We start from the raw sequence: 17,311 nt of genomic DNA on the forward strand, positions 1-17,311 counted from the left end.
CAACCAATCAGGTCATAACTTCCATGTTCCAGGCTGGGTTTGCAAAATGACACTTAGGAGCTGATTGGCTGGTGCTTTATCACCTTCCACTTTATCACTTCACCAGGCTTAATTAATCTGCCCTTGTGTCCTATGTCTGTGTCCTGTACATTATTTCCTTTGTTGCACTTTCCATAGTGCATATGGCTATTGGCCAATGTGTGTGTTTGTTAAATTTTTTTATGGATTTGTTCAGAAATTATTCCCACATAAATAAGCATCCATTTTTGAAAGATTTAATGTTTATAAACATAATGGGTGGATGTATCAACAATAGCATGAATAAATTAGTTATTTTATTTGTTTCATTATTTACAGTGTTGAAAAAACGCAGTACTGGTCGGCCTACAGTCACTCCCATGACATCTGATGATGATGACGCTGCGGAAGCAGGTAAAGTGTCCATTGTAGTATAGGTTATGTTTGTAAAGGAATGGCCATAACAAAAGTACACTTTAAATCCTAGGTCCATCAAAAGAAGTCTTGAGCAGCAGAAGGCGGACTCCTGTAGCACACCAAACAATAATACATGTGGCAACAAAGAAAGCAAGGTCTGATGTCCAATCACAACCACAGCAGTCTACCCCGCCAAGAAGATTGTCTACAGTTTCTTTGGTCCCAACACTCCAAATTTTGGTCACACCTCCAAGATGCCAACCACACTCCCCTCATCTTGATTGTGAGTAAGAAACTGCAATGATTAAAAAAAATGACTCATCTCATAATAATCCATTTAATTAGACTAATTAACTCAAAATTTCACAAAATCTGCTATACTTACCGAAAAAAAGAAAACATCAAATGGATTCTGAGCAAAATGGCCGTGTCCACATCCAGTAAAGATATGTATGTCCACTTCAGCCATACAGCAGCAGATTGTGTGGAAGATGCAGCAACATAAACACGTGTAAGCGTGGCGAATAGTAAGGTTTTTTACAACAATTTCACTTATGTGTTTGTCGTAACATTGGCACCAACATGCCAAAACATTACTATGTTTCTGTTTTAAACACTATAAGGCAACACATTATGATTTAAAGTGTGTTTTGATGGTGGAGTATGTCTAATCTACCATACAACTCATGTGCTTGCTTTAAGAATGAAGTAACCAGACACATTTGCCACAAACTGGAATATGTCTGTATTTAAGTTCTGAGTGATGATGTTGCTATGCTGGATATCTGAAAGCACCATTTATATACCCTGTGTTCCATGTTTATTGCTTTGCTTTAATTTCTAAAACATATGTCTAACTAAGGCCAAAATGGTTCTAATTCCAGATTCTAGTACTGGTACCAGCATCCCGACGCAACAGCAGCAACACAGTGACATGGATGAGACAATCATGTTACAAATGCAGCCATTAATGGAAGGAATCAGCCACCCAGCACCTGTGAGTACACCACCACAGCAAAGCACTCCACCACCACAACACAGCCCAACAACACCAGTAGCACAAGGCCCTGATCAAGTGTTTTGGGACAGTTGGGCTACACAGCAGGCCACTAATCAAGATTGCCTGCCTAGGCAGACCCACATTTTTGCTAACCTACCATCTCACCTCAGAAGAATCAGCAGAAATATCAGTCGACAAAATGAACCAACCACCAGAATTGCCAATACCATGGAAATCATGCGTGCAGACATTACACATGTCATGGGCAACTTACAATGCATAATGGAAGAACAGCACAGACAACAGCAAAGCTACATCAACATCTTAGAAAACAATCAAATGATCAATGAATCTATCACCAGAATTTTAGAGAATCAAAATGCTGCAACACGTGAACTTAATGCCACCCTCACTAACCTCAATGAAACACTCAGATCCCAGCACCAACAGCAACCAAGCAGCAGTTCTGGTACGACTACTCCCATTCTATTGCCAGTGTCCTCACCACCAAGGCGCTCCACCAGAGCCCGCCAACATGACAGTGGTAAAGGCAAAGGCCAGTCCAAGCAGCCAACCCCCAAAAAATAAAAAATAGAGACACCCATTTCTGTATAGAGAAGAAAATAATCACCGTTAGTAAGATTATTACACATGATGCAGAAACAAAGAAATTGTAAATATTTTAATCAACACAAATAATGTGTATAATAATGTATATATGTTGAAAACTGTATTGACTTACAAATCAGCAAGTTTACTCCAGCAAACATAATGAAATAAATTGTTTTGGATGATACTAAGTTTGTGTCCCTTAAATATGATGGAGCATCACACATAGGGACAAATGTATTCCTCAAGGCTAACATATATGTGGAGAACTGTTACATTAGGACGTTACACACATTCATAAAATAAATTAATAAATAAATTACTATGTGGATTATGTGTGCTTTTAATAAATTATCAGTACAAGTTTATTAACACTTATCCAGACTTCATGCATGCCACTCATAATCTGTTGTTTAGAGATTTAAAAAAAAACACATTCTACATTTGTTTTGCATAAAGCGAGGGTATGTTTGTATGTCTCAAGGAGACAGACACATTCTGAGTAATGGTTTTTAAATGAAAAATGGGGCAACATATATTTATGCTTACACAAAAAATTAAAGAAGCAAACAAAACTTACCTTAAAAATAAGTATTTATCTGGTCTTGCCTAACCTGCCTCCCTACAGCTGTACTCCAAGTATCACCAGATGTCTCTAATTGCTCTGCTTGCTGGCTGCTTTCTTCATCCTCCTTCTCCTCATCAACATGTGGCAGATGTTGTTGCAAACACATGTTATGAAGAAAGCAGCAGTAGAACACAATTTGAGTCACCTTCAAGGGACTATACAACAAAAGGCCACCAGACTTATCCAGACACCGAAACCTAGATTTCAGCACACCAAAACATCTTTCTATCACATTCCACGTGGACTTATGTGCATGATTGTAATTGTGTTCAGCAGGGGTATCAGGTCGGGACAATGGAGTTAGAAGCCAAGAGAAACAGCCATATCCTCCATCACCTGAAAGACAGATATAATAACGTGTTTCATGTTAAGATACACCAACACATAAGTAACACACTGTATTTGGGCAAAGTATTCACAGGCCTACACATATCAAATGACATACCCAGCAGCCATTTATCTGGCATTTGTCCATCCTCAAACTTATCAAAGAGGGATGACTGACTGAGGATGAAGGAGTCATGGCAGCCACCAGGGTAACCAGCAACAACACTCATTATTTTGAGTTTTGCATCACAAACCACCTGCACATTTGTAAAGTGCTCTAGATGACGATTAGTATAGATGTGCTGCCTGCCCCTAGGTGGTCTCAGCTGAATGTGTGTGCAATCTATGGCTCCCAACACATTGGGCATGCCAGCAAGCTCATAGAAATCTACCCTGACGGCATGCCACTAAGACTCCTGGGTAGGGAAGCAGATTGAGGCATCAATGTGGGTCTGCAAAACAGCCAACACCTGTGTGTATATTTGATAGAAAATTAAACATGAGATTTTAGGACAGAACTGGCCACCAAGAGTAATTAAAAACAACCAAAAACAGAGGAGGTAGTTAGATATACATCACCTGTGTTAATATTCTTGAATATGAGGGCTGAGATACCTATGACATCCCCAGACACAGCCTGAAAGCTCCCAGTAGCCAGAAAGTGCAACACAGCCAGGAGTTTGTGCAGGCCTGAGACAGAGACAGAGCGAGAGTGTGCTGTCCCAGGGTCTAGGCCCAGTTTGACAAGATCATACAGACAGAAAATGTTGGTATGATTTAGACGGAACATCTGTATGACACTAACATCGGACAATGCATTCAAGTTTAAATGCCCCCTAAAAAAACGAGGCCTGCGCAGCCTCCGCGGAACCTGTACAACCTGCTGACCATGTTCAGTTTCTTGGCCCTGGTTACTTCCAGGCTGATGTCTGAGTCTGAGGAATCCCACAGCACACAAAAGATCACTGGCCCACAGTCCTGCTGCCATTTCTGAGTGTAGGTTAAATGAAATGGGCCTAAGATCATTTTATAGGCATCCTAATTCAGGTGTGAATGATTTGCAAGTGGCAACATATGTAAACACGCCTGAAAAAAGCAGGTCTATTTTTTTGCCGCTTTTTTAAACGAATCGCAAACAAATATGACCGCAATTTAGCACTCAGAGACTAACACCCAAATACGAATGAATAGTGAATACCCGTGTTGTATGAAATAACAGCCGCGTTTGACCAATGGTCTATTCATTCGTATTTCTGAACTTTGCCATTAAAACCATTACGAATAGCCCAAACTCTGCCGAGATTTGTGCTCCTGAATTCCGTGTTGGGACTTAGAAAAAAAAACACAAATTGGTCAAACTCGGATTATTAGTAACTATAGGCCCTTGTTGGGATCATAAAGGACAAACAGAACGTCCAAATTTCTGTAACGAGAAGTTCTACTCACATAAATCTTCAAAGCCCTCACAACATCCAAGGACTGTGAGGTAATTTAGGAGTCAGTAGCCACTGGCACCACAATAGGTTGGTTGATATGAAAAGCCGAAACAACCTTCGGAAGAAACTGCTGACACATCCTGAGCTCAGCTCTATCTTCATGGAAAATTAAGTTGGGGCTTTTGCAGGACAATGCCCCAAATTCCAATACACGTCTTACAGATGCTAATGCCAACAGTGTGACCGCCTTCCAAGTAAGAAACTTGACATCAAACTCCTGTAAAGGCTCGAAACAATCCGACTGCAGGAACTGTAGGACCACATTAAGGTCCGAAGGTGCCGTAGGAGGCACAAAAAGAGGCTGGATGTGCAGAACCCCTTTCAAGAAAGTCTGAACCTGAGAGAGGGCAGCCATTTGTTTCTGGAAGAAAATGGACAAGGCCAAAATCTGGACTTTTATGGATCCCAAGCACAGGCCCGCATCCTCCTGGAAGAGGAGAAACCACCCTAGTTGAAACTCCACCGTAGGAAACTTCTTGGATTCATACCAAGACACATACTTTTTCCAAATCCGATGGTAATGTTTAGATTTTACTGTTTTCCTAGCCTGTATCAGGGTAGGAATAACCTTGTTCGGAATGCCCTTCCGAGCTAAAATCTGGCATTCAACCTCCATGCCATCAAACGTAGCTGTGGAAAGTCTTGATAAGTGAACGGCCCCTGTTGCAGAAGGTCCTTGCGAAGAGGCCTCAGATCTTCCAGCAGTACCTCCGTGTACCAAGCCCTTCTTGGCTAGTCCGGAGCAATGAGGATAGCCTGAACTCTTGTTCATTTTATTAGTTTTAGAATCCTTGGGATGAGTGGAAGTGGAGGGAACACATACACTGACTTGAACACCCACGGAGTCACCAGTGTGTCCACTGCCTGTGGGTCTTTCGACCTGAAACAGTACCTCCGAAGCTTCTAATTGAAGTGGGAGGCTGTCATGTTTATTTGAGGTGCACCCCAAAGACATGTTACCTCTGCGAACACCTCCAGGTGGAGTCCCCACTCTCTTGGATGGAGATTGTGTCTGCTGAAGAAGTCCACTTCACAGTTGTCCACTAACAGAATGAATATTGCTGACAGCACCACCACATGCTTTTCTGCCCAGAGAAGGATTCTTGTTACCTCTGACATTGCAGCTGTGCTCTTCGGTCTGCCTTATCGGTTTATGAAAGCCACCATTTTTACATTGTCCGACTGAACTTGAATGGACTTGCAGAAGATGTGCAGCTTGTAGAAAACTGTTGTTCTGAATCCTGAACATACGGTCCTCGAGAAGGTGAGATGTTTGCAGCCACCAGAGGAGTGCAAGTCTGGCTTTCGGCGACAGACGTATCCGCTGGTGCATGTGAAGATGAGATCCCGACCATTTGACCAGGAGATCCAGTTGGAATGACCGTGCATGAAATCTTTTCCGTACTGTAGAGACTCGTAGGAGGTAACTATCTTCCCCAGAAGGCAAATGCGCTGATGAACCTATACCCGGGCAGGTTTCAAGACATCCCGGACCATTGTTTGTATCACCAACGCTTTCTCCACAGGTAGAAACAACCTCTGCACTTCCGTGTTGAGGATTATCCCCAGGAAGGACAGTCTGCTTGTCGGCTCCAAATATGACTTTGGAAGATTCAGGATCCATCCATGATCCTGAAGTAGTTTAATGATTTTAGGTTCAATACTGGTCTGAGCGAACCCTCCAGTTTCGGTATCACAAACAGGTTTGAGTAATAACCCATGTTTGTTAGGTGAGGTGGAACTGGAACAATGACCTTTGTCTTTACCAATTTTTTTTGATGGCTTCCTATAGGATAGCACTTTCTGTCAGCGAAGCTGATAATCCTGATTTGAAGAATATATGAGGTGGGAGTTCTTGAAACTCCAGTCTGTACCCCTGGGACACAATATCTTGTACCCAGGGGTCCAGGCCTGATGACGCTCAGATGTGACTGAATTTTTTTAGTCTTGCTCCCACCTGCCCAATCACCAGGCTGGGAGATCCACCATCATGATGAGGATTTTGAGGGAACAGAACCAGGTTTCTGTTCCTAGGAACCTGCATGTGGAGGTTTTCTGGATTTCCCCCGACCTCATCTACAGAAAGTAGAACAGGGTTTGGACATTTTAACTTTTGTGGTCCGAAAGGACTGCATTGTAGATGATGGATAATATTTCCTCATCGGTGGTGTTGCTGAGGGAAGAAAGGTTGACTTACCCGTGGTTGCCGTGGAGATCCATGCATCCAATGCTTCCCCAAACAGAGCCTGACCTGCGAAGGGTAGGTTCTCCACACTTTTCTTGGATTCTGCATCCGCAGACCATTGGTGCCACCAGAGTTCCCTGGGTGCCGAGACAGCCATGGAAGATGCCCTCGCATTAAGATGGCCAAGGGCCTTCATGGCCTCCACCATGAAACCTGCAGAATCCTGTAAGTGATGTCACTTTTTTCCATAGAATTTAATTCCTCTAGTAATGTGTCTGACCACTTTACTATGGCTTTAGTAATCCATGCACAAGCAATAGTGGGCCTTTAAGCCACTCCTGTAGCAGTGTATAGTGATTTGAGCGTAATCTCAATCTTGCGGTCAGCCGGCTCTTTTAAAGCAGTAGACCCAGGGACAGGTAAAACCACCTTTTTAGACAACCTAGATACAGAAGCATCTACTTCAGGTGGGTTTTCACACTTTTTCCTATCCTCCTAAGGGAAAGGAAAAGCAATGAGAACCCTTTTTGAGATCTGGAATTTTCTCTCAGGCTTTTCCCAGGATTTTTCAAACAAGGCATTTAATTCCTTAGATGCAGGGAAGGTAAGGGAGGCTTTCTTATTGTCTGTAAAGTAAGCCTCCTCCACCTGCTCAGGTACCTTATCAGTAATGTGTAAAATGTCCCTAATGACCTCAATCATGAGTTGCACCCCTTTAGCAAGGGATGCATCCCCCCTGCACATACCCTTCACCATCCCCTGTATCAGAGTCGGTATTCGTGTCAGCTTACATTATCTGGGCAAGAGGACGCTTCTTTGGGTATACACTCGGGGTTTTTGATGAGGTAGTGGGAGCTGAATATGACAAAACCGCTACTTTCTTAAAACCTATGTTTCAGTCTCATTATGAGCCATCCGAGATGAAATCTGTGATATCATTCCCCAAATAGAATCCACCCATGGGGGTTCATATTCAGAAAGCTGAGGAGGTACCTGGCAGTCCTGAGTACATGAAATAGACTATTCAGGAGAAGATACACACTCTGCAGCACAAGACACAGGGTCCCCAGACATGGTAATGTGAGATATATAAACACACACACACACACACACACACACACACACACACACACACACACAGGAATATGTCAGACAGTTTCCCCCAGAGTACCTTCAGAAAGTCACAGAGTATAAGGAGACAGCCACACAGCACCCCAGTAGGCAGTTAATAGAAAAAAGGCCAGCACTGACTGAGTAACCTTAATAGGATTAAGCTGTTATTAATACACTCTCCCCCCTGTCTATAATACCCTGGTATCGCAGAGGATATCTGGAGTGAAGTGGAGGGCAGCACTCCCTGTCAGCATCTCTTCAGTGTGATCTGCAGGGAGAAAATGGTGCTGGTGAGTCCTGTATCCACCCTGTGGAGAAGCCCCGCCCACTGTAATGGCTCGTCTTCCCGCACTTAACAGATTATACTGGCCTGAGGTACTTGCATTGCTAACAGCGGATTTAGCCCTCATTAGTACAGATGACCAGTTTAGGGTATGTGCGCTGGCCCAGGATGCCCCTCACTGTGCCGTACACCAAGTGCAACTGAGCCTTCTAGAGCGCAGCCTGTCAGAGCTGTGCTTCCAACCTTGTGCCACCATTCCCACCGACGACCCGCTTCCCGGGCCGTCGGCATCATAATCACCACTCTTCTATCTTCTGGCTCTGTTAGGGGGTGGCACCCGTGCTGCGGGAGTGAGCGGTTGCCTCGTAGGCTTGCGATCAGCACCCACAGGAGCTCAGTGTCCTGTCAGCAGAGATAGAGAACTATTAATTTCTAGAGTTGGGTCCTACTCCCCCCCTAAGTCCCACGAAGCAGGGATGCTGTTGCCAGCAGCCTTCCTGTACCTAACACTCTTAGAAAAACAACAAAACCAGAAAACCTCCTAAGAGCTCCCCTAGCTGTGACCGGCTCCTCCGGTCACATTTTCTAAACTGAGTCTGGCAGGAGGGGCATAGAGGGAGGAGCCAGCCTACACTATTAAACTCTTAAAGTGCCCATAGCTCCCAAGGGACCCGTCTATACCTCATGGTACTAAATGGAACCCCAGCATCCTCTAGGATGTAAGAGAAAGGAGGGAGGTGCAAATCCAGAGCCCAGCCTTGATGATCCCCCTCTAATGAATAAGCTTGTGCAGCTGGAACACTGCACATCTCCCCTGCACAGCCCTTAACCCTGGAAGCTGCCAGTCATCTATCTTGCCTAGTAACCAGCAGGAGGCCACTGGCCAGAAGTATTCTGACATCCTGGTCACCTAGCAATGACCGGGACTCACAGGGATGATGAGCTGTGGTGCCTCACAACATGGGAGAGCCATGGGTCTGTGAGTCACCAAACACATCCTGGCTTTGCAGCCCCCGCTTCCATTGGCCATCTGTGCAAGCTGAGGCTTATTCAGCTGACCAACTATTGGGAACATCTGGATTATCAGGAATCTGTGGCTGTCCATTCTCAATATATGTGCACAACAGTCCTTGTGATGACGCCTGTAGCACCTAAATGTCAGACAATGGTGTTGAGGTGGTAAGGAGGGGTCAAAGGGTGGGCCGCACTTTTTCCCCCATTATCTTGGAGGGGAGAGTCAAGGGTCTGCTTGTCACCTTATATTGGCCAGCTGCATAAGCTGTGTCTAAAGCTGGGCATTTACTATACAATTATCTAGCAGACCATATGTCAGATCTGGCTGGTTGGAATGAAAATCTGGTAATGTATGAGAGCAAATGACAATCGACCATTTGCTCCAAAATACAGGAAAACGGACAAAAACTGTTGTTTAGACAAATTGTATAAATCACAGAATTAGAGTAAACAACTTGTGTGAACTACAGTTTTTGTCTATTTTCCAGTACTTAGAAGCAAATGGCTGATTGTCATTTGCTCACACACATTACCAGATTTTCATTCTAACTAGTAAGATCTGGCAGATGATCTGTTAGAGAATTATATAGCGTATGCCCAGCTTTACTCAGCTGACCATATGTGGGGAAAATTGCAAATGCGGTTTGTGATGTTATATCACAGCTTGAGACATCGGTCATAGCACTGGCATTGCAATTACATACAGGCATCTCTTTTATTGAGACATTTCCTGCATAACCCTCCTAGAGATTGGATAGAAATTCCATTCTGCTGTCGTGATATTGACCTTCAATCTGTCTATGAATCAGATCCAGTGAACACTTTTAAGTTATTTCATGTGAACATCACTGCAGATCTTATATGGTCTTCTAACATCTCTTTTATGATAAAAAAAAATCCAGCAAAGCATCTACTTTTTGAGTAGTACTGTAAGAAGGATGTAGACCTTCAGAAAAAGTTCCTAAGGATTTTTTATGGATGTGCTTCTGAGAGTATTTCAACTAATTATTTCACAGTGTGATTTGGAAAGTGCACTCTGTGAGATCATAACATGCTCCAAAGGGTGGTTAATATTTTTAAACTTATTAACAGTTTCTTATATAACATATACCTTTGCATTTTAAAATTGGAAACAACAGCTAATATGATTTTTGTCAGTCAAAGTCTACCCGCAATAAAATATATTTGCATGAAAATGAGCGTAAAGATGGCAAATCAATGTATTAATGACAATACCAACCATACTCATGGCCTTTTTCCGATTGCTGCCAATTAAAAAAAAGGTCTAGCAATGTTAAAACTAATGCTAATTGTTTAAGAAATAGTTATCCATCTTTAATAGCTAGATTGGACCCAGTATTACTCTTTACGCACAAAAAGTATTACATTTACAAAGTGAACATTATATTTTGTCATAGTATTCACCACAGGAGTCCATACAAAGTAGCATGTGCTCAAACCAGCTGGACCTGTGTGAAGCAGGTATGTTTTCTACATGCTGGATGAGGTTCTTCACTGCAGCTTCTGGTGACAAATCTCACCCATCTTGCACTTGACTTTACTGAACACAAATAAGTCACAGTGGGCCAGTTATGAGCAGTACATAACCAAGCTCCTGGATTCATTCATGGGCCAGAAAGTCCAACACTTTCCTGGACTTGTGGGTAGGTGCATTGTCATGATGTAGAAGGGCACAACAAGTGCCAGTTCTTAGATGGCACTAATAAATGGCTTCCTGCACATGGTTGGCATACCAGTGACAGTGTGCTGCCACATGAGTGGAACAGTAGCTGCATGACCAGTTTTAGCCACAACAACACCCACCATCTGCTTGGCCAAACTGGAATAATGTTGATAATTCTGTGGTGGAATACTTCCAACTGGGTCCACTGGGTCAACTATGGTTTGGTCTCAGGGTTGAAACTGTAGATCAAGGATTCATCACCACTGATAATCACCCAGACATAATTTGATTGACTGCCATCAAATCTAGTCAGCATGTTGTGGCACCAAATCACCCGAGCCTCCTTCTGCTCTCGAGTCAGCTAATGTGGCACCCAGCATGTAGAAACCTTGCTCTGGCCATGCTTTTCATGGAGTATCAAGCGGTTGGATCCTTAGGAGGTGCCTATATCCTTCGCAACTATGGTCTGACACAGGCAGCAACATTGTCCTTGGTGATGGCAGATAGAAGTCGTCCGTAGTGCTCCTTGTCTTCCAGGAGACGTCTCCAACACTGAAATTCTGCAAACCACTCAAATACAATGGTTAAGGATGGCTCATGCTCCCTACATAAACAAGCTTTCAGTTGGTCAAAACTTTCCTACTGTTGCAGACCACTCTTGTAGTCACAGAAGATCATGGCTCTCTAGTGGCCTCTGTTGAGCTTCATAATGAGTTTGTGAAGGAAGTGAACATGCTGACTCCTTTGGTGCATGTGTTTCTGATATTTGGATGTGTCCACTGGCAATCTTTTTGTGTGACTTTTTCCATTAAATTGAATCTTATTCATAAAACAATGTGAATAGGATGCACAAGCAGCTTTTGTTGTTTTAAAAAATATGCAGCATACATATATTATGTGTGCAACCGCGTCTGTATCTGTTGAATCAGCAGAGTCTACTTGTGTTTCTTATTAGCATAGCATATCTAACACTAACAGAGTTGCACTGGACCTGTCAGATGACTCACACCAGGCATCTCCCTCTGCATGGTATATTTAGGTAAGATGTATGAGGATACTGTACATATGTATGGTTCTGTGCCTTGATGTTTCATGAGATCTTTAGTAATAGATTCCAGTGTTCAACCAGACAGAATGTGTCTACTCTACAAATGCACTGCACATCTGGAAACCTATTGCACACCCCTAATACTTATATTTCTTGTTTGTATTCACTTGCCGGGAGACTTGAGAGAAGAAATATGTTTTTTAATGTTTTGTAATGTAACAAATAAATGTTATTTGATTGAAAAAACATCTAGGTGGAAATATAATATCATGATTATTGCTAGTTTGCTCTTTGTTTTAAAGTGTGTTCTCCTTTTATAAAAAAACATACACGCTGAAATCATTTTGGTGCCTGCATCTCCCTTATAGTCACATGTAATAATCTAAAAGAGTGAGTACTTTGATCCAGCAACAATCATACAAATAAAATAGGTTTTATTAATATTTTTAAGAAAGGTTTGATAGCACTTACCTGTGAATACCCATATACATTCAGCATTTGTGCCATTGGGATGGTGGTGTGAGAGTTGAGATCCCCAATAAAACCACCTACTTTGCCATGCTTCATACATCTGTAATTAGGAATGAATTCCTTATATCCAGACAATATTCTGAAAACATCTTCGATAGCCTTATTCTCATTTCCACATGAATCATACAGATGATAACCCAGAGTAATATTTGGCAGAATGTCTGGGTTCATGTTAATTTGATTAATTGCAAAGATAAAAGCTCGTACATGTCTGTATTCTCTGAAGGTTATACTGAAAAAAATTGGGTGCAATTACTATTATGATTATTATTTTTAAATATTTATTTTTACAAGGATTATTATGGTTTTTATAAATACTGTAAACTTTCACAACATTATTTCAAATGTACCTTTATATATAACCCTACCTTATTGTCTTATAAATAATCAGTACTGTATCAGGAGTTAAAGCCTGAACAATGTAATCCCATTCCTACTGTATGTAATAGTATATACAGTAAGGTCAGAAAGACCTACTGTACAGTAAGTCCAGATCACCCAATGTACTGTAAAGGTAGAAATATATGTCTCAATCATACAGTATACTTAATTTTAAGGCATCAGTAACCATTATGGTTTCATGTCTTCTGTCTTCTCCTAACTTTTTTTTTACCAACCATGTGTCTATGCTGGGCATTGACTTCTTTAGGAAGCTTCCTATTGCACCTGCCTCATTACTATCTATCTATCTATCTATCTATCTATCTATCTATCTATCTATCTATCTATCTATCTATCTATCTATCTCTGTCTGTCTGTCTGTCTGTCTGTCTGTCTATCTATCTAATAGCCCTCACTCACTCCCTGATTGACTGCCTCATCACAAATTTTCTTACTTCCTGATAAATTAAACATAAGTATTTGTTAAACAAAAAAAGCAGAGAATCCCTGCTATGTGGCGCTAATTAAATCAGAGCTGCCCTAGACGGTTTACCACCCTAGATGTCACCAAACATCTTAAATACATAAACAAATATAACAAATTTTTGGAAGGTATACCACCCTGGGCGCTTGTATTAAATAGTGAAAAACAATATAGTGCAGTCACTTATTCAAAAGACTTCAGTGTCATTCCATCTGTTGACAGTATGCTTGATTTTAATTCGGAAGGATGCAGTGCATAAAATAAAGAAAAAATATATATAGTGTAACACAGTTTTAAGTGAACAAAAAAATTCCTCGTGATTATATAACATGATATAACTCTATATGTGATGTTATATCCAATATTAACCAAGGCATACCCCACTCACTATGTGTGTAGAATTTAATAAACTACAAAAATGGTCCTGTCACTTTTTACCGTATCTACTACGGGTGCTCCTTGGGTAATGCCTAGAACCATGGGTTAATATTTACTTACATTAAAACATCTCAAATTTACATTTCTATAGATTTGCCAAACACTCATTTATATTTACAAATTAAAATTAGAATTGCTATATACCTGTATGCTATATATGATAGTGCAGTATGAGAGAGAATATTACTACACATTTCTTTCTGTAAGTGGGAATAGCAAGGCAGCACCAAGGAAATGCATGCCTCCCATATACAGTAAGTCATACTGTAGCAGCTACATAGATATGTGAAGGGCAGTGGTGTCATAAGCCAGAACCATGGAGTGCAGCCTGCACTCAGGTGTTACCATTGGAAGTGGTGACAAGAAAGTGCCGGCTCTTTTGCAGTGATTGGAGCTGGGTGCTGCAGTGTAATATTTTCCTCCAGCACTAGGCTCCTGTCACACATAAGGAGCCAACACACACACAGCCCAGTCTCTGTGGGCAGCCAGCATCTATGAGGATGCTGGGCATGCCCCCAGAGTTGAAGGAATGGAGATATGTGAGGCCATGCCCCCGTTTGTTAGGTCACACCACCTTTTGACAGACATTCCTCTGGCACAGGGGGAACAGTGCATAGTGCACACTGGGTGTCACCACATCCGGTGACACCTCCAATGAAGAGGGATTCCATTTCTAGTCAAAATTATTGTTTAGTAACTGATTTTGAACATGAAGTGCATGGAGATTTTTTTTTATAAACAGTGTTTGAGGGAAAAACAAGGATCCTTTCTCTGCTAATGAAATACAATCTTGCATAATAGGCCGCAAAAAATTGTTTAACTGCCAGATCCCATGCTAGATTATGCTGAGTAGGTTACATGTAACATAGAAGAACCCAGAAATAATTATATTCTGTCCTTCAGAAACAAAAGACTACATTGTTAAAATGGTATAGCGGGTCTTTTTAGACAACTTTTACTAAAATTAGTAGATGGAAAATCACAAAGGCAAATGATATACTGTATAATAAACACAATTCCAGTGATTTGCTTTTTCTGTCCCACAGGGCAAAGTGACTCTTGAATCAGGTCTTACTGAACTTCCATGTACATGTGATTTCGTAGTTTTTTATTTTTAATAAATTTGCAACAATCTCAAAAAAACTTTTTTCACATTGTCATTATGGGGTATTGTGTGTAGAATTGTGAGGGAATTTTGGAATAATGCTGTAACATAACAAAATGTGGAAAAAGTGAAGCACTGTGAATACTTTCCGGATGCACTGTATAGTAGCCAAGGTAAAATGCTTGCCCAGTATACTAACAGAAGCCACAACAAATCTACAGTGAGCATCAGCATTAACTTTCAAGGTTTCAAAAGAGAAAGAGCGCTTGACTAAAATTACCACACCACGAGCCCTGGAATTGTACGAAGAAGAAGCCAATACCAACCACCCAAGCATTTTCAATTTCAATGTCTCAGGAGGAGGTAAGTGTGCTTCCTGGAGAAATGCCATGTTTACACCACTTTTTTCCTTCTCTTCACCGTGGAATTATTTCCCTCGATGTTCCATGTAGAAAAATGTAAATCAGGCATTAATCAAGGAATCGGGGAAGGAAACAAGTTAACTACCAGTACACATTCCCATCACAACATGACACCACCCAACTCACAATGGAAGTAGAACATGGTGCAGGAAGGGAGAGGTAAGTGAGGTGGAGGGAGAGGCAAACAACAAGAGGGAGGCGGAGAATAGGGAAAGACAGAAGTAAGAAAGGGCAAACAAACACACGTGTTTAAATCAGGACTTCCTTCACACAAAAGGAAGAATAGCATATCAACAATAACACCCATCCGGCAACAAAACAACAGACCTGCTCCCCCTCCCAGTAATAAAAAAGGTAAATAGAGGCCAAATGACCCCTGCAGTGATTATGAAAATATAAACATAAAATATAAACATCACAAGAAAAAAACAAAAAACAATTCAATTTATAGAAACATGGATATAAACAGCACAACAAATTAGCCAGAGTATGTGAACATTAGAAGGCACACACATAAAGACAATAAGGAAAATATGACAGAAGTCCCATCAGTGGAAAAGCCACATGTCAACCGTAAATACTGTAACAACTGAAATGAGGAGGCAACATATCAGCAACTCAAAAAGGCATTATACGAATCCATAACATCATCCTGCGGAGTCAGAAATATCATCTTGGGAAAGCTCCTTAAGAAAGGCCGAGGCATTAGAGAGGTTGGTGAAATCTTTGAAAGATGTACCATCAGATATGCGAAGCCTAGCATGGTACAGAAATCTAAATTTCTGACCTTCAGCGACAAGTTGAGAGTAGACAGGTGAAAAGGATTTCCGAGCCCTTGACAGCTCGGCGAAATAGTCCTGAAAAATATGTAGCTTGTGACGTTCCCATGATAAGGCTTTGACTTTGCAGGAAGCCGACCAAATTTCCACTTTGTGTAGATAGTTCAAACATCGGAAGAGCGTAACACAGTGTCTTGGTCTGTTAGGAGTTGGTGTCAGACCCACCCTTTGAACCCTCTCAATAACAGTGTCCTGGCAAACCGACTCAATGCCTAGTATTGAGGGAAGGGTGTTGCGGCCAAAATGGGACATAGCAGTGACTTGATATATTCTGGCAGACCGATTAGCCTAATGTTATGTCATCGATTTTGTTACAATGATGATAATTTTCAGTGGTAAGGCGTTTCAAAGAGAACTGCAAAATCACCAATATAATGGGAGACAACACCAAGCTGCTGTTCTGTAACAGAGACTCTCTGGTTCAATTGCTGTAGCTGACCAGTGAAGTCAGCTACTGCCTTGGAGAGAAGGGGAGACACAGTGGCAGTGATCGCTTCCACCACCTCCTTATTAGTGACAGGGGCATCAGAGCCCTGACTCACATGTCACCAAGAGGGAGATGCCTCAGCCACAGGCTTCTTATGAAGAGGGAGAGCACTCTCAGAAGCGGTTTTTCCTGGTGTGCGCCTCTTCTCCTGGCGTGGCAGCTGTGGCATTTGCGGTGCCTGGGGAGCCAGAAAGCGGTCCTACACCCGCCAGCAGAGGTAATGAGGAGCACTGTGGAGGGGTCCGGTGCAGTAGAGAGGCTAAACAAGCCTTGTAAAACGGTCTGCAAAGGAGCGTGGAAAGAAGCTCAGAGACGAAGCTCCACACTTCATCAAGCCGGAACCAGAAGTCAAAAAATGCAAATTTTCCTGCCTTACTATATTTATAAACTATCTGCTTTTAGCAACTAAAGTACATGCTGAAAGTCATAGAACTGTGACGGTCATTTACTATGTGTATTTTGACTTGCTTAGATTTTTTAAACAAAACCATAAGCACACATTTATATGAATTGTCTCTGCTGCCAGATACAGAACTATCACTTTTTGAAGAGTGCACTGGAAATGAGAGCAGCCCACCTGATGGAGAAGATGAGATGGTCACTCAGCCAATGGCAGCCCAACACAAAGATCAAAAACTGCCAGACAAAGTATAACAGACATTTTTCTACACCTGGCCATAACCATATAGGCATAAACATTAGCCATCAAAAGAGTGCAAGATTCACAAACAAAATGTTTTTTCAAGGTGTCATGAAATATGAGCCACTGAATTTGCCCGAAGCTGAAAAAGTTTATCCTCAG

At 41.8% G+C, this 17,311-nt stretch overlaps 1 protein-coding gene across 1 annotated transcript in view; it reads right to left on the bottom strand.

Annotated features, from left to right (window-relative positions):
• Positions 1-15,152, bottom strand: part of LOC135051170 (vomeronasal type-2 receptor 26-like) — a 161,870-nt gene extending 146,718 nt beyond the window's left edge. Inside the window, exons 1-2 of the mRNA XM_063957297.1 lie at positions 15,088-15,152; positions 12,294-12,585 (exon numbers count right to left, since the gene is read on the bottom strand). Coding sequence (XP_063813367.1) covers positions 12,294-12,585; positions 15,088-15,152 — 357 coding nt within the window. The remainder of the gene's footprint in view (positions 1-12,293; positions 12,586-15,087) is intronic.
• Between the last annotated feature and the right edge of the window lie 2,159 nt (positions 15,153-17,311).

This window comes from Pseudophryne corroboree, chromosome 1 (genome assembly GCF_028390025.1).
Source record: "Pseudophryne corroboree isolate aPseCor3 chromosome 1, aPseCor3.hap2, whole genome shotgun sequence".
Classification (NCBI taxonomy): Eukaryota; Metazoa; Chordata; class Amphibia; order Anura; family Myobatrachidae; genus Pseudophryne; species Pseudophryne corroboree.